The sequence below is a fragment of the Lissotriton helveticus genome, chromosome 1_1 (genome assembly GCF_964261635.1).
Source record: "Lissotriton helveticus chromosome 1_1, aLisHel1.1, whole genome shotgun sequence".
NCBI classification, from domain to species: domain Eukaryota; kingdom Metazoa; phylum Chordata; class Amphibia; order Caudata; family Salamandridae; genus Lissotriton; species Lissotriton helveticus.
The window spans coordinates 1,810,782,880-1,810,807,013 of NC_136057.1; the positions used below are offsets into that span (position 1 = coordinate 1,810,782,880).

Here is a 24,134-nt window from a genome sequence, read left to right on the forward strand (position 1 = left end):
TTTATTCCTTCTATTCCTATCAGTAATGGGAAAAATAACATGGGCCATTTTGTCCTTACCAGATACTTTCATTTCTTCTCTTTCTTCGGGGTTAATTGTTTCTGTAGCCTGAGCCACACTACATTCCAGGATGCTTGGCGATTCCTGCAAAAAACATCACGGTAAATTTGGTATCTCCATTTCTCAGTAGCTGTCTTAAGTCATTGGAAAAAATAAATAAATGGAAAGAACCAAAAAGAGAACCCTTCGTGACAAAAGGTCACAGCCTGATGAAGTAGCTTCCCAAGCAGACTTTGATCATTTGGATTATGTGCAACACTGACTGCATACCAATTAAGAAGCAAGCCCCCGTGGCACATACAACGCTCCAATGCCAACAGAATATGCAATACAAAGTGTGCATTTTATTTCGGAGGCGTAAAAGCGTACATTGAGATCCAGACTTCAACACGTGCACGGCTCAAACCACACTGGAAGCTCAAAATCAATCTTTTTAAAAAGAAACTGCACAGCTTACTGCTTATTTAAAAAATTAAAGCACAAACGAAAGCAGCTCTAACATAGGAACACCCCACTATCACCCTGCCAAAACTGAGCAGTTTTTAACCCAGCCCTGTGTCTACTGCTTAAGTGTCCTGAGGTCGGTATCCACTTGAGTGGTTAATATCTTCTCCCTTCTTACAAAGTTAAACATACTCTACAAATTAAATCAGCACGCCACTCAACTTTGCCAACTTCTAATCTGTCACGAGTTATCCATTTACTGGCTTTCTTCCAGTAACGAGTAAGTCATTCTAGGTCAAAATACCAGCATGTAATAGGAAAATCCTGCTCCATGACCACACACGCCATTCACCTATTTGACAAGTGCAGTCACTGATAACTGTATTTCAACCCTCGCATTTGAACGTGAAGACCATTCTCGAATTAAACACAAAATATGGATAGTCGTTTTGTGACCTCTGTTTGTGCAAACAGGTCCCAAAGAAGGGCTTCTGAGAGGTTTTATTTTGCAAATAAGCTTATTGCTCTAGCAAATACCCTAGCACTTTTTGTCAGCAAAAGCCCATTGTCATAGACAAGTCCTGCACCACTAACACCGCACCTACAACCAGTCTACATAATATTCACCCAACACAATTATTGATCAGCTGGGAGCACAGCCAGCAGTAAAGTAGCTATCAATGTGGTAAACCATATAACAGTAGGACACTACATGGCTCTTGAAATACAGCTACTAGAATACCTGGTGAATTTAGGGTAAGCTTCAGCATGGTCGACATGGAGGAAAGGCCATGAAAAGATGTGGAACCTCTCCTAAGCTCAATCACTGTATGTCCACCACAATTTACATTTGTATACAATAAGCCTGGACCGCTCTTTTTTCTCTTCTAGCACACATCATCCTTTCAGTCTACCTTTGGCACAGCTAAAGGACATACCTGTAACCGCCAAGTTACCTCCTTCCTCCATATCTAGTATCCATCACAGCTACCTTTTGGAATGTCAATCTCACTGCAATTTGGCATTACTGAGGCCAATACCCTGTGCATTAAACTGTAGAAAGAAGCTTCTTCCCAGTAAGCCAATTATTTTACTTACTCCCAAATCGTCCTAATTTGTAGATGGTGAAAATCCCAGGAAGTGTGCAGTGACTTGCATGAGCACAGTGAAATGTGTACAGTGCTCAGGGACTGACCATTAGTCCCGGCCTTCAAAACAGGTACTTGAGCACAAATGCTGCCAATCTGCACTCTGATTGGATTAGGTGTGCAAGTATTTATAAGCCATAGTTTGTCCTGCCAGGTCCCTTGCTACAAATGTCTATGCCTACAGTAGCAGAATCGCTCTTGCTACCAGATATGCCTGCAACACAACATATGTAGATTGCCTGTCCCTTCAAGAGCTGTGCCCAACAGGACTGATCCTTCTGAAAAAGGATCAATGGGGCACATATCATACCAGAAATTAGACACTCTGCTTGCCATAAGATAATGAGATATAGAACTAAGAATAATAATTCAAGGTTCTGTGTGAAATTCAGCTTTAAATGTAAAGACGATAGGACACAATGTGTGTTGCTCACATCTAATTGATTCCAATTGACCCTATTAGGACTCAAAGGGCTGTATTCCAGAGAAGACAAATACTCTTGCACTATTGAATGGTGGTATTGAAAGTCGACTTGGAAAAGATTGTATTTAATGAGTTTGAAGCCAAGAAACACAAATAACAAGACACAAGATGAATTCAAGAGTTGATTACTTACAGCAGGACTTTTGTGTGTCCTTCAGGTCACAAGTCAAAATCACTGAAGCACAACTTACCCCTCCAGCTTCTGGGTCAACAAAAAACATCAGTGGCATCATTAAGCTAGTGACAGTTGTAATGTTAAGTTGTAGCATAGCAGAAAATGCAGTAACAAGTGCTGCAAATATATTATAATATGAGCATCAGCGTACCATCCCGTATTTCTTTATGCAGTGGCACTATTTTTAGGATACACTTTGATGGTTAAGAAACTGAAAGCGGGTTACTCTGCAATGGCGGCCTCTGCATAATACTTTAATAGTCCGGGAATAGGTTAGTCTGTAATATTAGTCGCTATAGTAACCTTTGGTTGGTGGAAAATGTCAGGCTAATACATGTAATTGAATGGAGGATAAGATGCATAACCAAATAGCGTAGATAAATTCTAGGAATCTGGGTTAAGGAAGGAAGGGTGGAATTAAGGAGGCATATGCTCATTACTTAATACAAAATTCGAAATAGCACATTGCATCAAGTTTAGACACGAAAGCAGGGCTTTCCAGGGGATCCCAAGTAATGTTTTTTAACACAGTAGAAAGATCTTCCTTCCTCTTTCCAGCCCTTCCCCTTTTCCTTCCACTGAAACTTGTTCATCAGCAAAAATATGTTTCAGAAACCAGTCAAACAAAACCATTCGCTTATTTTTCCTTACCTGAAGCAATTCTGGACTGATCTTTAAGCTCCACTCATCTAAAGTTGTTCGTATGCAGTCCCATAGCTGTAAAGAAGTAATATTTTTGTTACAATCATTGTAGGTCAATAACTGTAGTATATGGGAGAGATCCACTGAGAGCAATCTAACAAGCCATGGCACACACAGCCAAGCGAATTTAGTAAGAATACAAGTGTGAATCGGTAAACAGAATTGTCTACGGTGTTAAAAATGATACAGGATAATGGGCAGATTACAGGTGTATGGCAGTACTAAACTTTTAAAAAGGCTGCCAGTGAGTGAGTGTGTGGGGCACCCATCTGTGGCCCCGGAGATGGGATAGCGTCTCTGGAACATAATAAGGCTTGTAAAGAACATAGAGACCCAGGGTCTATGAAGGCTGGGGGTCCGGGTGCGGGCGGGGGGTCTGCATGGCCCCCTCCCCTTTTTAGGTTAATTTGGCCCTGGGCAGTGGGGTCCCCGGAACCTAATAAGGCATGAGGAGGGGTCTCTGTAGCACCCCTCCCCTTTTTAATTGAATTTGGCCCACAAGGACGGGGTCCCCGTGGCCTAATGAGGCTGGTGAGGGGGTGCCCTCCCTTAATTTGTGTTTGCTTGGTGGGTGCCCCAGAAGGGCACTGGGGTACTCACCTATAATATAGAAAGAGCCTGTAAGATGGGGTCCCCAGGGGGACAATAGGCTTGAGGTGGGGGACCTCTTCCCCTTTTTAATGGAATATGGCCCAGGTGGTTGGGGTACCTGGGGCCTATTAAGCCTCTGCGGGTGGGGAGGTCAAAGCTCTCCCCTCCCTTTTTTATTGCAATTTGGGCCGAGGTAATGTATCCCTGGGTCAATTAAGGCTTGGAGAGTGGGACGGACAGACAGACAGACAGACACACAGACACACACACACACCCCACACACACCCCTATCCCCCTTGGGGGACAGGGTCCCCATGGCCCGAAGACTAACCTACGCCCCGCAAGCCAAAGACTGTGTGTGGCATGGAGTTGGCAGCCTGCGGGCATTGGCTGCCTTTGGTGAGTTTGCCACAGGACCTAACTGAACTATAAGCAATACCTTTTTTGATTAAGAGTCAGGGTTAACTCGGGATGGTTGCTGGGAAATGTGATTTCAATTATTAAGGCTAATGATAGCACATACACCGTTTTTTAAATAACTTTTTTACATGGTGTTAGACAAGTACATTTTAGGGTGGTCTTCCCCAAAACATTTCCCTTCTCTCCCCTAATTTGATACATTTGTTTTGTTGGCCTTGAGACTCTGAACACTTTACCACTGCTAATCAGGGCTATAGTTTTTGTGCTCACTCCCTAAAATAGAATAACATTGGCTTACACCTAATTGGCATATTTAATTTACTTACAAGTCCCTAGTAAAGTGGTATATAACATACCCAGGGCCTGTAAATTAATTGCTATTATTGGGCCTGCAGCAGTTATTGTGCCACTAGATTAGCCACTAAAAACCTATCCCCGATCTGCCATTGCAACCTGAATTTAGTTTGAAACTGTCAATTCGACTTAGGAAAATAACCCCCTTTCCAAGCCTTAAACTCCCTTTTTAGGGCTCGGGCGGAGCTCCGAGATCCTATTATTAAAGAAAAAAAAAAAAAGTTTCTTTAGGGCTCGGGAAAGACACATTCCTTAGTGCGCGAGTTTTTTTTTGTTATCTGAATGGTGATTGGTCGTCGCGGTGCTGTTTTTGTAGTAGTCTTGATGCCATAGGGCATATGTAATGTTAGGCGGCCATGTTGGCATTTTCTGTGCGGTTACGCGCACGCACGGCAGACTATTAATCTTAATTAGGAGCTGTCAGAGTGCCCGTGTAATGCAATCCAGATGGTCTGAGCGGTGCAAGTGCTTCCAGACTAGGAGCAGGGTAGATCCGCGAACATGAGAAACACTGAGCGCGAGACGGGCGCGAGAGGTGCACCCCGGGCCGTCTCAGCAGGAGGCTTTCACAGGAGCGTGTTTTTGTGCCACGGGTTCGATTCCCCGCCTGGCACACCACAGCTCCTCGCGACCCAGCCATGCGTGCACGCAACGTTGCACTCTGTGCCGAGGCATGCTTCCAGGAGAAGGAAACTTGGAGCCGTGACAAATAAACATGCAGGGGAAGGAAAGGCCCATCGCTGTCCTGCTCTCGAGCTGCTCCTGCAAAGCTGGTAGGTAAACGCCCAAAACATATTGAACTGTTCTCGTTGTGTTGCAGAAGGCGGCCGCCCAGGCTCTGGGTATCTGCACCGACTTCAGGGGTTTTAATTCTGTCCAGAGTGATCGTAATGGAAATGCAGACCTCGTAAGACTTACTGAAAGTCACCCATTTTCTGGGCAGTCAGCCTGCCGTGCCCTGCTGGGATACACGTATTGTAGGTGGCCTAGATCAGCACGGTCGGAAAACTCAGACACTTTTTAAAAAACATATAAGTGAAACCAACGCCCCTTAACGCGCGTATCACACCATTCCTGTTTGCAAACATTTTTTTTTATGTTTAAATACCTACTAAGTCAGGTGCGCATATTAAAATTAACAATCATATCTAGTAATGTCACATTTGAGTAGCGCTACAGAAGGTAGGGTGCACAGTGGATAACACGCAGATATCAGTAACATATAAGCCCATGTATATAAGTGAGTAGTGAGTAGTGAGTAGAGTAGTTAGTAGTGAGTAGAGTAGTGAGTAGAGTAGTGAGTAGAGTAGTGAGTAGAGTAGTGAGTAGTGAGTGCAGAGTAGTGAGTAGTGAGTGCAGAGTAGTGAGTAGTGAGTGCAGAGTAGTGAGTGCAGAGTAGTGAGTAGTGAGTGCAGAGTAGTGAGTAGTGAGTAGTGAGTGCAGAGTAGTGAGTAGAGTAGTGAGTAGTGAGTAGAGTAGTTAGTAGTGAGTAGAGTAGTGAGTAGTGAGTAGAGTAGTGAGTAGAGTAGTGAGTAGAGTAGTGAGTAGAGTAGTGAGTAGAGTAGTGAGTGCAGAGTAGTGAGTAGTGAGTGCAGAGTAGTGAGTAGTGAGTGCAGAGTAGTGAGTGCAGAGTAGTGAGTGCAGAGTAGTGAGTAGTGAGTGCAGAGTAGTGAGTAGTGAGTGCAGAGTAGTGAGTAGTGAGTAGTGAGTAGAGTAGTTAGTAGTGAGTAGAGTAGTGAGTAGAGTAGTGAGTAGAGTAGTGAGTGCAGAGTAGTGAGTAGAGTAGTGAGTGCAGAGTAGTGAGTAGAGTAGTGAGTAGTGAGTGCAGAGTTATGAGTAGTGAGTGCAGAGCAGTGAGTAGAGTAGTGAGTAGAGTAGTGAGTAGAGTAGTGAGTAGAGTAGTGAGTAGAGTAGTGAGTAGTGAGTGCAGAGTAGTGAGTAGAGTAGTTAGTAGTGAGTAGAGTAGTGAGTAGAGTAGTGAGTAGTGAGTGCAGAGTAGTGAGTAGAGTAGTGAGTAGTGAGTAGAGTAGTGAGTAGAGTAGTGAGTAGTGAGTAGAGTAGTGAGTAGTGAGTGAAGAGTAGTGAGTAGTGAGTGCAGAGTAGTGAGTAGTGAGTGCAGAGTAGTGAGTAGTGAGTAGAGTAGTGAGTAGAGTAGTGAGCAGAGTAGTGAGTAGAGTAGTGAGTAGAGTAGTGAGTAGAGTAGTGAGTAGAGTAGTGAGTAGAGTAGTGAGTAGTGAGTGCAGAGTAGTGAGTAGAGTAGTTAGTAGTGAGTAGAGTAGTGAGTAGAGTAGTGAGTAGTGAGTGCAGAGTAGTGAGTAGAGTAGTGAGTAGTGAGTAGAGTAGTGAGTAGAGTAGTGAGTGCAGAGTAGTGAGTGCAGAGTAGTGAGTTGAGTAGTGAGTTGAGTAGTGAGTAGAGTAGTGAGTAGAGTAGTGAGTAGAGTAGTGAGTAGAGTAGTGAGTGCAGAGTAGTGAGTGCAGAGTAGTGAGTAGAGTAGTGAGTAGTGAGTGCAGAGTAGTGAGTAGAGTAGTTAGTAGTGAGTAGAGTAGTGAGTAGTGAGTGCAAAGTAGTGAGTAGAGTAGTGAGTAGAGTAGTGAGTAGAGTAGTGAGTAGAGTAGTGAGTAGTGAGTAGAGTAGTGAGTAGAGTAGTGAGTAGTGAGTGCAGAGTAGTGAGTAGTGAGTGCAGAGTAGTGAGTAGTGAGTAGAGTAGTGAGTAGAGTAGTGAGTAGAGTAGTGAGTAGAGTAGTGAGTGCAGAGTAGTGAGTTGAGTAGTGAGTAGAGTAGTGAGTAGAGTAGTGAGTAGAGTAGTGAGTAGAGAGTGCAGAGTAGTGAGTAGAGTAGTTAGTAGTGAGTAGAGTAGTGAGTAGAGTAGTGAGTAGTGAGTGCAGAGTAGTGAGTAGAGTAGTGAGTAGTGAGTAGAGTAGTGAGTAGAGTAGTGAGTGCAGAGTAGTGAGTGCAGAGTAGTGAGTTGAGTAGTGAGTTGAGTAGTGAGTTGAGTAGTGAGTTGAGTAGTGAGTTGAGTAGTGAGTAGAGTAGTGAGTAGAGTAGTGAGTAGAGTAGTGAGTGCAGAGTAGTGAGTGCAGAGTAGTGAGTGCAGAGTAGTGAGTGCAGAGTAGTGAGTAGAGTAGTGAGTAGAGTAGTGAGTAGTGAGTGCAGAGTAGTGAGTAGAGTAGTTAGTAGTGAGTAGAGTAGTGAGTAGTGAGTGCAAAGTAGTGAGTAGAGTAGTGAGTAGTGAGTAGAGTAGTGAGTAGAGTAGTGAGTAGTGAGTAGAGTAGTGAGTAGTGAGTGCAGAGTAGTGAGTAGTGAGTAGAGTAGTTAGTAGTGAGTAGAGTAGTGAGTAGAGTAGGGAGTAGTGAGTGCAGAGTAGTGAGTAGAGTAGTGAGTAGTGAGTAGAGTAGTGAGTAGAGTAGTGAGTAGAGTAGTGAGTAGTGAGTGCAGAGTAGTGAGTAGAGTAGTGAGTAGTGAGTGCAGAGTAGTGAGTAGTGAGTGCAGAGTGAGTGTGCAGAGTAGTGAGTAGTGAGTTGTGAGTAGTGAGTAGAGTAGTGAGTAGTGAGTGCAGAGTAGTGAGTAGTGAGTGCAGAGTAGTGAGTAGAGTAGTGAGTAGAGTAGTGAGTGCAGAGTAGTGAGTAGTGAGTAGAGTAGTGGGTAGAGTAGTGAGTAGTGAGTGCAGAGTAGTGAGTAGAGTAGTGAGTGCAGAGTGAGTGCAGAGTAGTGAGTGCAGAGTGAGTGTGCAGAGTGAGTGTGCAGAGTAGTGAGTGCAGAGTGAGTGTGCAGAGTAGTGAGTAGTGAGTGCAGAGTAGTGAGTGCAGAGTAGTGAGTAGAGAGTAGTGAGTAGTGAGTGCAGAGTAGTGAGTGCAGAGTAGTGAGTGCAGAGTAGTGAGTAGAGTAGTGAGTAGTGAGTGCAGAGTAGTGAGTAGTGAGTAGAGTAGTGAGTGCAGATTAGTGAGTAGTGAGTGCAGAGTAGTGAGTAATGAGTAGAGTAGTGAGTAGAGTAGTGAGTAGAGTAGTGAGTAGTGAGTGCAGAGTAGTGAGTAGAGTAGTGAGTAGAGTAGAGTAGTGAGTAGGACATCACAGGCAGCAGCTGTGCAAGCTTCTTACACTCACAAGGAGACCACAGGCAGCTGAGGTGCAATCTTCTCCCACTCACAAGAACTACATCACAGGCAGCAGCAGTGCAAGCTTCTTACACTCACAAGGAGACCAGAGGCAGCAGAGGTGCAATCTTCTCCCACTCACAAGAACGACATCACAGGCAGCAGCAGTGCAAGCTTCTTACACTCACAAGGAGACCACAGGCAGCAGAGGTGCAAGCTTCTCACACTCACAAGAAGGACATCACAGGCAGTAACGGTGCAATATTCTCACACTCACAAGGAGATCACTGGCAGTACATACCACATGAACACACTCCATAACACATAGCAACAATACATGGCATTTACAATGCCATTAGCTCAAACTCAAATAAATCCGAGCCCGATTGCATTTCTAATGCTTGTTATTACATGTCGCATCTAAGGTAGGCACTAGGTAGCCCATAGGGCAGGGTGCATTGTAATTAGAAGGTTAGATGTGTACATTTAAGTCATATATGTCTTAGTAGTGAAAAACTCCTACATTTGTTTTTTACTATTGTGAAGCCCAACTCTTCCATAGCATAATATTGGGTTGCTTTATACCATTTAATAAATGCTAACCTTTGATTGGGAACATGAAAAGATTTCATGATTGGTGTCTGAGAAATTGCAATTTAAAATCCTCTTTAATGGTAAAGCCGGATTTTAAATTACAATTTTGAAAATGCCACTTTTACTAAGTTTTTCTTACAAAAACGGTAGTTTGGTCCAAACAACGGTCAGGAAAGGCCTATACAACTGTTTGTATAAAAAAGCTCCTAACCACTGACTCAATAAGGCTGTTTATTGATTAAACAGAATAAGACCACTTTATGATTCAATTGGTCTGAAGTAATTTATTTACTTCTATTTACGTCTTTTTTTTGCATATAGATTAAAAAAAACGTTTACAAAGTTGGCATTTTTCTTCCCTAACTATTAAGTGCCTGCAGTCTGTTCATGGGTCACATGACTGGGTGTAGTTGGCAGTTGCACTTTGTTTATTCCTCCCACACAACAGAGGGATTAGGTGTGCCTGGATGGGTCATCACTGGCAGAATGAGTGGGAAGCTAGGCATAGTGCCACTTACAACTCAATAGGCTGTGCCCTGTCTTCATACAAATAACAACCACTGCATTGTTCCTTTGTTCATTCAGCCAGAATGGAGCCAGGACAGAGGAGGCAGGAAACTTCCACCACTTTAAAGGGCATTCCCTAGAATTTCTCTAAAGAAGGCACCAGGTATAAAAATCAGACCCTCAGACTCGCTCTTCAGTTTCCTTTCTGGAGAACTGCCTGCTACTGCTGCCTCAGTGTACTTCATAAGACTGCTGTGCTGCACCTGGGAGGACTGTCTTTGTGACTAGAGCCTGCTTTGAAGCTTCAGAGGCCTGTCCTGCTGTTTGAGCCTTGTTCCAATACAAGTACCCAGAACTCCAAGGGCAAGTTGCCAGGCCTCCCGATCAGAGCCGCAGGGACAGAAAAGGCCCCAACCAACTTGAACTTATACCCGAGTCCTAAACCATTTCCCCACTCACCCCCAGAGGTGCCCCTCCAGTCCTGAACCCTTGGTGGTGGTGTTAAAGGTGCCCAAATAGCCAGAGGGAGAGGTGTGGCGCCGCGGCCAGGGCGACTGACGCTGGAATCTGGGGATCAGGGTTCGATCCACGGCTCCGGCGGCAGGTTAGCCCAGCACCAAGTGACTCTGGGCAATAGCTCGCTTAATCTTCCCGACGGCCCCCAGCGCCTAGAGACCCTTACGGGTGATTGTGCGCTTTAAAAAAAAAAAAAAAAATCCAAAACTTGGGACTGAAAATTGTTGGCTAAAAACTGCCTGAGAACTGAGGGGAGACCAGTATCTTCCTGTTCATCTATCTGACCAAAGTGCATCACCAGTCGACTTGACTTTGCAGCAGGCCCTGCCACATACTTCTCCATCGCAGAAAATCCCCACAAAGGCCAGAAAAACGGAAGCCCCGGCACTCATCGGCAGCAGACACTACTATGGCAACGCACTCTATGCAGGCGTTTGCCAGAAACTCGTCGGGAAACTGCAGAACATTTAAAACGCCGCAGCCAGACAAGTCCTCAACATACTCCACAATGCTGGACCAGCTTACCTGAACCACCGTCTCTCATTGCACGTACCCACCAGACACATCTGCTCTGCCAAACTGGCCCTCGTCACCGGATCCGCAAGACCAGGACCGGAGGAAGATCCTTCTCCTACTAAACCGCCAAGACCTGGAAAACCCTGCCTCTCCACCTTAGGCTACCCCGTCGCTAACCCAGTTCAGGAAGGAACTCCAGATCTGGCTCTTCTACTCAACCTTATCGCACAGTAGGACCTTCAGCCTCCCACCCCTCCCTCCCCCTGCACCTTGTGACTCTAGCGGTTGAGTTGCTGCGCTTAATAAATACTAATTGATTGATTCAACCCTCAGGTATTTGATTTTATCATCTGTAATGAATACTGCATACTCCTCCGGGGGAATCGTAATAGTGACCCTGAGTAACTCACTCCCTTGTGCTTTCTTAGCTTTTTACTGCACAACTTGCTAGAATTGCATTCAGAATAACTGAAGCTTTTTCTCTAATGTTATGTGTACCATACATTGAAACATGATTTGTAATGAGAATCCTGAAAAGTTTATGTGACCTTTTTCAGCCAAGAGAACTTTGCCCATCGGGACTTGGAAACGCTCACATAAAGAAAAAAGTAAAAAATGAGATGTGAAAATAAAAATTCAAACCTGCAAAATACAGTTGGGTTAAAACAGGAATGACTTAAACTTGATAGATACTATGCTATAAGGCAGTGGTAGTTCAATCTACGTGCTGTCCATCTCCTTTCCTTTCACCGTTTATGCATATCCTTACTAACAGTTTAGATGCATTTCACTGTGTGAACATTCTGACTCATGAAATATCTGAAAATAACTCAATTCAAATTCCTATAAATGAGCGAACGTATCACTTAATGGGGGACTTGATCCACCACACCTGCTGTCAAACCGAAACCTACATATATTGTCTGCAAGGTACACTTTACAGCCAAAATATGAAAAGGACAAAAAGGAAATGCTAATCTATGGACATAAATGTAAGTAGCAGAACAGTGGCAATGCTTTTCAAGGCCAGTTAACAAGCTGGCCACATACACATATACATCGAGGTCTCTTTCCGACACTCGAATCCTAATTGTCCTGCTCAGTTTAAATGCTATTCTCGCTCTGGTCCAGGTAGCCCACCATTAGGCTCTACATCTTCCACACCCAAATTACTCTCCCGCTCCTCCCATAGACTCTCTTCCTTCTATCCTACGGTTCTCTCCCTTGGAGACCCCACCTGTAGATCCTTATTGTTTCATTTTCCTCTCCTATGCACACATTTTATGTCTCTCTATCATATTCCTCTGCTGTGAATGAATGTGGTTCTTAAAATGTTTAAATGGTGAATCATAAAGAAAAAATTGGGGTTGTGCTGTTCCAATAAAGACAGAGGAAAGGGTGTAAGTAGAACAGACTACCTTAACTTTACCAGGTCCTACTGGTCAATAGGCAGACTGACTTAACCGAGTCCCCTGTTGATTTTCGCTTTTTTGTTTGTAGGACACTAATATGCGTTCTACTCTGCTCTGAGCCTGAAGGAGCTGTTAGTTACCCGTTTTGGGGTAAGTGACAGCCCATTTACTATAAGATGTACACAGACATCACGGTGACATCTAATCTCTCCAAATAGATGCTGTTACTATTTTATTTTAAAAATTCATTGTTACTATTTTCTGAAAGATAATTATTATGTGCATGCTTGTCGAATTACCAGAGAGCATGCAGTATGAGCACTTTTATACAGGCATACAAACTGTTCTCAGAGGAATTACTGATATGTCTATCCCTAAGCCTGTTTAACTATGTTATGTGTATCCTTTGTGTTCCAGATTACAGACTGATTAGCCTTTTTAGGACCATTGTATCTTGTATAAGCGCAACATATTTAACTAGGGTAGCTAGTTCCATTAAACAAGTTAATTGGCATTGAACAGCACTATACCTATTTTAATTCACTACTATAAAAAACTCTTCCGCACACTACAAAATTTACCATCCTCTCACTACCACTTCATCAAACGGCATATACATAAAGACCTCTGGCAAAGAGCCCCCACGTGGGTGTGCGTCGGGCATTGTAGCGCCGGTACGACAAGGATCTTGCCCAATGATGAAGCATGACACCTTTCATGGTGTGTGAGGGCACTTGCTCCTACTTGGAGCACTCTCCCCTATTGGAACACTAGTATTACTTCATTCAACGCCTCTCTCCTATCTTTATATGAACAGCACATCCCCATTTTTTAAACAGTCTACTTATATTAGGAGCAGGTGTGCTGGACCTTTTTAAACGCTCCTGGTTCCTCTAGAGTGAAGCACAAAGCAACATATGATGGCTGAGCGGCCTATGGGCTACATTTTAGAGTTGGCTGCATCTACTGGTTAGAGACAAGGAAGAAGTTACAAATCAGAGACGCTGCTGACTTTTCTTGAGCTGTTTTTTTACATCGCGCAAACTCTACCTGGAGGTATCAGAGCACTTCACACTTGCACCAGTTGTGTTACAGATGGGGACACACATTTTGTTAGACACGGGGAGATTACGTGATTTATTTATTATTTATTTTAAAGGTTTTATATAGCGCTGGCTAGAACAGGAGGTATCGGAGCGCTTTACATGAGCATCAGATCATGGTTACAGGTTACATCGTTACAAAGGTTACACAGTTCTTAGAGCATGGCAACATAGTTACTTGTAAGGTCGAGATAAACAATAAGCACAGATACGTAAGGGGAAAAGCAGGCAAGGTGAGAGATTCAGGGTAGGCGGGTTGGAGCAGGGGAAGTAGACAGATAATGAAGGCGGGAAAGAGGAGGGGAGGGTGAGAGACACAGCATGGGAAGAGGAGGGGAAGGGTGACGGAGACACAAACCGGTAGTTGATTCAAAGAAACGTCCAAAGTCCAGTAAGCTGTGATCCCAGGGGGAAGTGGTATCACTTCCCTATCTCTGTTGTGAGAGGCTCCCTTTACGCAGTGGATTCTCTCAGAGAGGTCTCTGAGACTCCAAGGCCTACATACTGGATCCTTCCCCAAAAAGGGGAAGTCACTCCCTGCCCAGACTCAACCCCTGTTCCCCAACTTCGAGGTAGAACACTAAAGATGCTATTCTTTTGGGGTGTCCGCACTTTCTATGTGTTGACTAAAATCATTCTCTCTATGCTTCTTTATGTGTCTCTATACACATACGGCAAGTGCCCCAGCAAGGAAACTTGCTCGACAATCTACGCCCATGGTTTGTTTCTGCCCCGCGGCTTTCAGCTGGTCAGTGGAATGAGCTGCCTAGGCCCAGAAATGATGGCCCATCGTTAACATCCCATTGAAAAGCACAGCATTGAATTGTATAGATAGGTTCGTAGGACACAGCTGAGAAGTGACCACATTGAACTACAGTTGCATTCTCCAAATATGTGTGACTTAACTCAACTGTGCTATTGATTGCTCTTATACGGAGAGCGCTCTTTCATTGTTCTCTCCCATCACTGTCAAAGTACACTGACTCTCTTTCATAGTACTCTCTGTTGTGGTTCACCCTCGCCCTACATTTCCGATGGACAACATCCAACCTCTCCTATGTCCATCTACAAAGATGCCCCCTTTATTGCTCCCCACTGACCCATCCATGCCTCTCCCTCAAGTGCTCACCTCCTCGCTGGGGCTCAGCTGGCACTTCTTCTTCAGACGGCCCCAGTTAAGCAAGTTGCCGGTCTGCAATGTGAGCACAGAAGCTCTGTGCAGCAGGCTGCGGGCGGCGCAGCTGTCGGGACTCATGATCGGGACCGAAGGCTCACTGTGGCTTCCCTTTGATACTGTGTTCAGTCCCTCGCCCTGCTGTGGTTCGTTGGTCCTTCTCCACGCGTCCTCTGGCCCCCGCGGCTCGTCCTCCTCTGCTCGGTCTCCAGCGCGTCCCTCCGTCCTCCTCATGCCCTGGCAGCTGCGGGGGGCGGTGCCGCAGCAACTCTGTAAGGAGCCCCGGGGCAGAGTCAGAGAAGGAGGCGCTCCAGAGTGCTGTGTAACCGTGACTGGCACCGAGCCTCCGAAAGCGACGAGGGACAAGGTAAACACACCAGCCAGACCGGCGACAGTGAAGAGAGACTCAAGAAGAGTACACTGACAGCCAGGGTCAGCAACGTCACTCCCACGTTTTCTGTATGTGTATATGTGACTTCAGGTTTTTTTGCAGTGAGCGAACATGCCTTGTGTGACTTTGGCACGAGTAAAATAAGCAATTATGGTTATGTCACAAGACAGGGATGACATCTAACCCCTTTCTGCAGAATGCAATAGTCTGGAACACTGCTGAAAATGGAAAAACTATATTCAGGAAGCCCATAATTTGTGAGTCAAGGTGTGGCAACAAAAAGAGGGTTGGGTAACTAGGGGAGTCACGAGAAGCAGTCTGACAGTCAACTTATACATTTATTTTTGTAAAAACTCTGCCTTAAATCAATTGTCAACAATGAGAGATGAGTTAGTAAATCTGTTCTGGCGTAATTTGTTGCAAATGCTGCATTTTTTTTATATATCTTATGGGGTTTAAGGCAATTACAGCAGCTAGCTTTTGTGTCTGGTAAACATCACAGAATATTAGTGGTGGTTAATGTACTTGCTGGGGAGATCTGAGTTTTGTCTAGTCACAGTCTTGACTCATAAAGAAGCAGAAAGCAGCGCTTCCCATACTGTGGGTTGCAACCTGAACTGATTTTCGGTTGGTCTGGACAGTCCGGGCAATAAATAAAGTTGCCTTTAGATTATGTGTTTATGTTGTCACATTTGCTGCTGCTTCAAAGACAGAGGTGAAATGTCAGGCTATGACAAATTGCTTCTTATTTTTTTAGCATGGGGATTGCTGTTTGCTTTTCTTTCTCTGACAGCAAATTTAGAGGAGATTATTAAAGTTAATTATGTGGCAATTTCGCTGGAGTACAGGAAGTGTGAAAGGAAAGGCTGTAGGATGTCATTGTGGGATCCTTTTTTTTACTTTTAAATTGAATGCATTATAAATAGGGCTCCCGGTTTTATGATATTTATTTTCTGACATTTCCGTCTGTATTTATCCATATTTATTTTTTGCTAATTTTATCTGCATTTATCCATTTTTATTTTGGGTTTTGTGAGACAAATGAAGCAAAAATAGTACATTTCCATATTTATTTAAACAATAAAAGTAAACATTTTTTCTGAATGTATGACAGATTTCAGTAAAAACGGAAAACAGGGAGCCTTAATTATAAGTTGAGCATACGCTAACCTAGTTTGCGTTTACACTGTCTTCCATTTTGTACCAATGTCACAAAATATCACATGATGACTATTGCTGTTCATCTTGTTCTAAATAATTGCAAAGGTCCACACTAATAAAGTGAGAGTGTTCCTAGAGACTTCTCTCACTGTACCTAATAAGGGACATTTCAACTCTACCTCGCGATTGCTATACAACGTATCACTTAAATTGCTTGAGCAAACTGTGAGAATGACTCAAATCCAATGTGTTACTACGTGGAAGAATCTTCAAATGTATACTGTAGTAAAATGTTTCTTCTTGCTTGTTCCCTATTGATGCAATCCTGAGAACCATGTATTTGTGGAGAATGTATGAATGTCTTTGTCTAATGTCCTTTAAAAGGACATATGGATTTCTGTATTCAGGAGACCCTTTTCTCCCACCTTAGAAGCAGAAACTCCAGATTTTACTCAGAACTGTACTGAGTTCTCAGTACGTACAATATGTATGCTTTCCTACTAAATTTGCGTATGGCATGTTCTACATAATCTGTCTATTCTTTATATATAGCTTTGAAATGACAACCCCTATCTGTTATTCGTACAAGAATGTTTCAGCATCTGCTTTTGAACTAAACAAATTGAAATAGTGACAGCTCCGGTTGGGGAACACCAAAGTTCGTATCAGGACTACACCGCTTCCAGTCCTAGGAGTTGGCGCACCCCATGACTTGGATTTAGGATAAGCTTAAGCACCAACAAATCTGGTAGCAGAGGTGATGCTTCCAATTGGAGGTGACCCAAAATTAATGAACGTATTGGCTATAGAACCGAGGACTGCACCTTCATGGTCTAGACGATTTTCCCCAAGATCTAAATTGACACAGTCCCAACCCGATCCTGGTTCCAGAGAGGCAAGGTGACTGAAAAAACGAAAATTGCATGAGGATCAATAAGGGTTGCATGTATTTGAGGAGCAGTACATGTAGGAGTTGTTGTAGAGGATTGTGGTGGAATGCAGTGGGTAGATTTTGAGAGTAATTATCATGTGGCTTTGATTGCTGGATTTGTGGGAGCCTCCGAGATCATTTGCGCAGTCCCACAGGGATCCTCCCTCAGTCCGACGCTGTTCAACGTCTATATGGCTCCAATCGCACGCATCGCCCGACAGCACGACCTCAACATAATCTCCTACGCCGACGACACGCAGTTGATCCTCTCCCTCACCAAGGACCCCCCCACCGCCAAATCCAACTTCCACCAGGCAACGAAGGCTGTTGCCGACTAGATGAAGGAAAGCCGACTAAAGCTGACAAGACAGAGAACCTCCTCCTCGGGCCCAACCCCTCAGCATGGGACGACTCCTGGTGGCCCGCATCACTGGGGATACCCCTGGCTCCTACCAACCACGCACGCAACCTGGGAGTCATCCTCGACTCGAAACTCACCATGACCAAACAAGTCAATGCAGTCTCCTCTACTTGCTTCAACACCCTCCGTATGCTCTGCAAGATCTACAGATGGATCCTGACACACACGAGGAAAACAGTCACCCAGGTCCTAGTCAGCAGCAGACTCGACTACGGAAACGCCCTCTATGCCGGAGCCCCGTCCAAGCTCATCAACAGACTGCAAAGAATCCAGAACGCCACTGTACGCCTGATCCTCGACGTCCCGCGCCGGGACCACATTACCCCCCACCTGAGGAACCTGCACCGGCTCCCCGTCAACAGAAGAATCTCCTTCAAGCTCCTGATCCACGCACACAAGCACTCCACAAAACCGGCCCAGCCTATCTCAACAGTCGACTCTCCTTCTACGTACCCAACAGGAAACTCCGCTCCGCTGACCACGCTCTGGCCACGGTAACGCGCATCCGTAGAACCACTTCCGGAGGCAGGTCCTTCTCCCACCGCGCCGCCAAGACCTGGAACACCCTCCCCCTCAACCTACGACAAACCGAAGACCTGCTTACTTTCAGGAGATGACTCAAGACCTGGCTTTTCGACCAGTAGCAGCAGCACCCCCCCTCCCAGCGCCTTGAAACCCTTACGCGTATGTAGTGCGCTTTACAAATTAACTGATTGATTGATTGATTGATTGAGCAGTGATTAATGTATTTTTTATGATATTCTTGGGCATTTTAAAACAAATGAATGTCTAGGTTGTTACACATATGGTATAGAGTTAAAGAGAGGTACCTCAAGTTAGAATGCTGAACTGTTGAACTTGCCTGCTGGATGAAGTGTACTGTGAGGTGCTACCAGTTACACCAAGATAGAGATATAATTTGTCTTGCACAAGTGTATTAACCGAGCTCAGTGGCAGTTCGTTCCTTAGTGCACAGGGAGTGAACATTCTGAGTAAAGTGATTTTCGCAGGCTGAGGTCTCATTATTGTATGTAAGTAGGTAACATTCTTACTGCTATGTAAACGTTTGTGTAGTAAAAGCAGGTAAATGGTGAGAAAGTGGTAAAGTGGTTCTGAAGCAGTCTGGTGGTATTTTAATATTGCGTCATTAAGGTGATATGCAGGAATTGGCTAGCAGATGCCATAGCTGAGTTGTGATAGGGTGACCTTTGACAGGGACACAGTGGTATTGTCAGATGGATTGTGAGCTTGTTGGTGCAGAATAAGTGAGAAATTGAAACAGGAAGTGACTGAGACCTTGCCAAAATGGAGACTCCCTTGTCAAAGAAGGAGAGGGACGTAAATAAGGAAGACACATTTCCTCCCAAAGGTACTCGAGCTAAGGAAATGGCATAAAAAATGTGTCATCTATTACACGCAGGATGAGGTTGGAATCAAAACACAAGCAGGTGATGCAGAAATTAAATTGAAGCCGGATAACCTGTTTTCAGGTTTTATCTGCTCATAACAACAGAGGACTTGTCAGTGGGTTTGAGATAGACTGTTAAGGAGGAGGTTTGGATTCCAGAGGGAGAGAGATTGGGTTTATTAAAGGTGCTAAACCCCTAAAGAATACTATTCAATCTAATGCTGTTTTTCCACAGACCCGCTCATATAAAAATGACCCAGGAGCTATTGCAAGGATCACCCCTGTCATCAAGAGTATGATAGAACAAGGCATCTTGATGGAAGTTATCAGGAGTCTATGTAACTCCATAATCATGGCCCTAAAGAAACCAAACAAAAAGCGGAGGATCATTCAAGGCCTTAGAAAATTAACCCCATTGCCGTTCCATGCTGTCCTATGGTACCGTACCCTGCAATGATTCTGTTCAAAATTCCAGCAGAAGCTGAGTGGTTCACAGTCCTTGACGATTGTCAAGCCTTCTCAGTTTTGTTACATGAATAGAAATAGAGCCAGTTTCTCCTTGCGTTACAGTTCCAAGAGAAGACCCTGGTGTGGTGTCATGCTCCACAAGGCTATAGAGCAAGCCCATTCGATTTCAATCAGTTAATAATAAGAACCTAAAGTCTCTGCAGTTAACATAGAGATCGACATTAATACACTACATCAATGATCTTTTGATTGCCTCGATGACTAAGGAAGCTTGTAAACAGGACACTATTGCTTTGCTCAACCATCTGGCTGAGAATGGGCATAAATGATCTCACCCGAGAATTTACTGTCAGAGGGAAGTCATGTACTTGAGACATCAGACAGAGAAGGGAGTGAAGTGAGATCCCAGTGAACTTATAGATACAGTCCTTAAGAAGTGAGAATGTTTATGTGCAGGAAAGACTACTGCTGACAATGGACCCTGAACTTTTACCTTCTGACGAAGCCTTAAATTATGTTGACGCACAATGATGTATATGACCATGTACCAAAGGATGACAAAAGCATGAAAGCCTTCCTGGAGCTCAAAAATTTGCTGTGCAGCATACCTGCTCTTGGAATGCCAGACTATATAAAATAATTTGTTCTTTTTTGTCAAAAAAAGATGGGTGTGCTCTGTCTGTACTAACACAAGCCCATGAGGAGTGCCCCATCGGGTACTTCTCAGCTACTCTTGATCTAGTGGCAGCAGCATTGCCCGGTTGTCTCAAAGTGGTTGCAGCAGTGAGCCTTGGCATACACTGGACTGAAGGGATCATGATGGGCTACCCCTTAACTATAATTAAGGCTCCCTGTTTCTCGTTTTTACGGATTGTTACAGATAAATACAGAGAGAAAACAATGTGTTTTCGGTCTGCATTTATTTTTAAAAGTGGATACATAAAGAAAATTGTACTCCTTTTAAGTGACTCTCCATGCTGTCTTTGATGAATTATAGGCCAGCCACTGAGCATATGGACAGCATGGGAAATTCAAAACCAGGATGAAATGTATTTAAATAACTGCATATGTATTCATACATTTAAGGTATAATGCTAGAATTTACCAGTGGATGTATTGGTATGTAGTATTTGACAGCTTAAATGGATAAACACGATATACATCAAAGTATGAGTGTGTGATTATCAGTTAAATAAATAAGGAAATGTACAGTTTTTCAATTTCATTCATATGCGAAACACAAAATAAATATGGATAAATACAGAAAAATGCCCCAAAAATAAATATTGATAAATACAGACGGAAATGTTAAAAAAGAAATACCATAAAACCGGGAACTCTAATTATAATGGTACCTCACTCCACTGAGGTCCTCATGACCCGTACCAGAACTCAACACTTGACAAAAAGCCACCTAACACTCTATGAGAGAATCATTTTGGCAAGGGAAAATGTTTCCATTCAGAGGTGTAACACACTAAACCCTGCATCTCTGTTGCCAACTCCAGAGGGAGTTGATGAGGGCAAATTCAACTACGATTATGTTAGTGTTGCCGAGTTATGCACAAAACCAAAACCTGACAACCGGGATGTGCCCCTTCCTGAATCTGGCCATACCCTTTTTGTTGATGCTTCCTGCCTTAGAGACCAACGCAGTATTTTAAGAGCCGCTTATGTTGTATGTACGATGAGCACAAATTTAGAAGCGTCTTACTTGTGCCATGTAACGTCTGTGCAAGTAGCTGAACTGATTCCCCTCACCAAAGCCTGCTGCACCTCAGAAGACTTCAGAATCACTATTTACAGTGACAGCCAGTATGGTTTTGGAGTTGTGCACAATTTATGCCAGCTATGGTCACATTGAGATTTTCTGACCCCAGCTCTTACCCCCATCCGGAACAGTCTGTATGTTTCAAATTTGTTAGGTGCTCTGCAAATCCCACAGGAAATTGTGGTAGTGGTGTGTGCTGCTGATGAGGGCTGAAAGCCCGAAACCGGCCCTAGGATGCTTGTTTCCAGTCCAGGAAAGACCTGGCCTGGCAGTTCAGGCTGGACTGTTCCCATTGGGCGCAGGGTCAAGACTGATTTGCATATGGCTGGGTCCAAACTGGAATGGCATGGTGAGCAAAAAAACGATGGATTTAGGCCCAAATCTCTGTACTGGGTAGAATGTATGACATTGCTCTGCATTCTGTCCATCAATTGTTCTTCTTGCACACACCAGTGGCAGGGATTTTGTCATCAGAGGAACGTTATGCCAACAAAATTGTCCGCTACTGTCCTCTTGATTCCAGCACCTTCCATTTAGATGAACCATGTAATGCAGAACGGTACCCAATATGCTACTGAATACTGTACATACCTTCAATGAGTTGAGAGAACTGCAACATACTGCCCCAGATCTGGAGAAGGCCAACTGGGGTAAAATGGGATGTGTGGGGGATGCCAGTTCTTCCTGATCCCCACTTGCTCGCGATGGTGCAACACATGCATGGTCCAACTTATGTAGGCAGAGACAGAATGCTGTCTACCTTCAGATTATATTGATATAATCCTCATTTCAGAACAATGGCAGAAAATCTGTGCCAGTGATAAATTACCTGCGAAAAGCAAACTTTGGGCAAAAGAGTTGGGTTGACCATCAGCCTCATTGGGAAGTCTGATGGTCCCGTCAACCGCCTCCAAGTCAACTTTGTGGAGATGCTCCCATGTAACCAACTAAGGTATATACTCATCATCATGTGTCTATTCTCACAATGCGTTTATGTATATTCTACCCAGAGATGTTATGGTATGTTATGTTATAAAATCTTATAAAGCGCACAGCTGCCCCAGCAAAGGGGCGTCTCGGCGCTGAATCCAATAGAAAGAAACAAAAACTGGGATCAACAAGGTAGGCAACAGAAAAAGAAGTTATTTCAAAGGAAATAAGTATGTTTTAATGGCTTTCCTGAATTCACACAGACCTCCAGTTCCCGAATCCCGAATGTGACAATCAAACAGTAGTCAAATTATTGCTGTGGTAGTTGATACCGTGATTCGGGATGCCAGTTTCATTTTGAATCAGATCAAATGAGCTCACCTCAAAAGTGAGATAATGCAGATACTGTGTACCATCGTAGGGAGATTCCACTGTAGCTAAAGTACTGAAGCATCAGGGCTTGTAGAGAGACTGAACAGGACAATCAAAGCTAAATTGGCTAAAGCCTGTGTCTCCATATCGCTCAAATGACCTGATGCTCTTCCTTTAGTTCTAATGAGAATCCGAAGTACCTCTTGTAAAAGAACTGGATTGTCTCCTCATGAGGTGCTGATGGGGAGAGCTATGCAAACCCTTTCTGTTAAGCTGCTGATGTGAATACCACAAATGACCTGGTCCTTGAGTACTACAAGGGATTGTCTGATTGTCTGATGTGGTGCGTTCTATCTCTCATCAGGTTGGCACCACTACTCCAGCTGTCTGAGGGTCTGCAGGACATGACCTGAAACTTGGTGATTGGTTTCATATCAAGAAGCACATCTACAAGTCTTGCATTGGAGGAGCACTGGAGATCCCGGTCACCAACACTGCTGTCAAGTTTGCTGGTCTGCCGAACTGGATACAAGCCTCTGATGGAGCGAGGTGGAGAAACAAAATTTTGTATACCCCTCATGAAGTCACACTTCCATAACTTGAACTAATTGAGTGATGTGTAAAATTAACCAACCTAGAATAAAAGTTGCACCTACACAAATACACATGGGAAACTAATTTTGCTTATGTTGCAATCATAATTAACTAATTATGTGATTCTGTTGTGTCCTGAACTAATAAGCAGCATTAAATTAATGAAATGCGGCATAAATGTGCTTTTTGTTCACGTATTTGTGGCTGAAGGTTGCAGACAGGTGAGCATATTACGCATAAATGTAGCTTGTTTGCTAGGTAATAACTAACAGGGAAACCTTAGTATGGGGGGAGGTAAACAGAAATATACTTCAATAATTAACATTTATTTGTGTTTGTTTCTATGATAGTTCCCATTCTGGCTCGTGAGGCCTAGAAAAACATGGAGTCTCTCGATTACTGTGACAGTTAGAGATAATGCGCTTGCGCGATGAAAGCCAAGAATGCATGCAAGCTGCTTGTGCACGAACGAAAACAAGCTCAAGGACAGCATGCCCTGGAAGCCCAGATGACCGCCAAAAGAATGGACATATGAGTTACTGAACGTGGGAAAAGTCCATGGAGTTGCTAGTTGAGAACGTGATTAGGCCGGACATTTTCTTAAACAAAGAACTCTTTAAAATTTAGCTGACATAACGGAAATTGAATGCTGAAATGATGAGGTGATACTCATCCACCCCCAAATTGTCCAATCAGAACTCAAGTTTATGCTGAAAGTTACTTTTGTAGATAGATAAAGTTAGTGAAAAAGGTATAAAAAGTGCTGATTTTACTTAAGAAAAAACTCTCTTCCAATTTCATCTGGAGATGCTGACGGTATGCTGATTTTTCCTGAGATGTAAGACTTTGCATAATTTTCTATTTTCCTTTGAACGAGGTCTGAGCTTTAGATGAGGTTATTAGTCAGGGAAGTTAGGAGAAATTGAATTTTGGGAACTATCTGTCTTTTGCTAATACTTGTGTTCTGAAATCTAAATAATAATGTCTATTTCCGAACTTCTGAAATAAAAAAAATTATGAATACTACTGAATGAGATAAAACTTTTACTCTTTTAAAGTTATCTTTTGAATAAAGAAATAAATAAAGCGAATAAACTGTTAGACATGCTAAATTTTGATTTTATTAAAAATTAGATAAATGGAGAATTAAGCTGGTCTTGTATTTTCCTACGCCTAATTTTTACTAGTAGATCCGTTGACCATAACGGTGGTGTGTCTAAATAAATGTCCTATCGATAGAAACCATGGTAAAACTCTTTAAACTGCAGGTGTAAATAGTATAAATATTTAGTTTTAATTTAGACACTCTGCTATGATACAGCAGCTCTCCTTTGAATCTCACCGATCCATGAAGTAGGATGAAAGTGTTTTGTGAGTAGCTCACAGTGTAATGGG

The 24,134-nt window shown here is 43.6% G+C and overlaps 1 protein-coding gene and 1 long non-coding RNA gene across 2 annotated transcripts in view; one reads left to right on the forward strand and one right to left on the reverse strand.

Annotated features, from left to right (window-relative positions):
* The window catches only part of GCLM (glutamate-cysteine ligase modifier subunit), a 134,456-nt gene extending 119,805 nt beyond the window's left edge, over positions 1 to 14,651 (reverse strand). Inside the window, exons 1-3 of the mRNA XM_078640918.1 lie at positions 14,248 to 14,651; positions 2,963 to 3,028; positions 60 to 144 (exon numbers count right to left, since the gene is read on the reverse strand). Coding sequence (XP_078497044.1) covers positions 60 to 144; positions 2,963 to 3,028; positions 14,248 to 14,526 — 430 coding nt within the window. The 5' untranslated portion in view covers positions 14,527 to 14,651. The remainder of the gene's footprint in view (positions 1 to 59; positions 145 to 2,962; positions 3,029 to 14,247) is intronic.
* Positions 14,652 to 14,758: 107 nt separating this feature from the next.
* On the forward strand, positions 14,759 to 23,746 carry LOC144753148 (uncharacterized). The gene is made up of 3 exons (XR_013594223.1): positions 14,759 to 14,940; positions 22,510 to 22,694; positions 23,090 to 23,746. It is a non-coding gene; the product is annotated as an uncharacterized LOC144753148 (long non-coding RNA).
* The last annotated feature ends 388 nt before the right edge of the window (positions 23,747 to 24,134 follow it).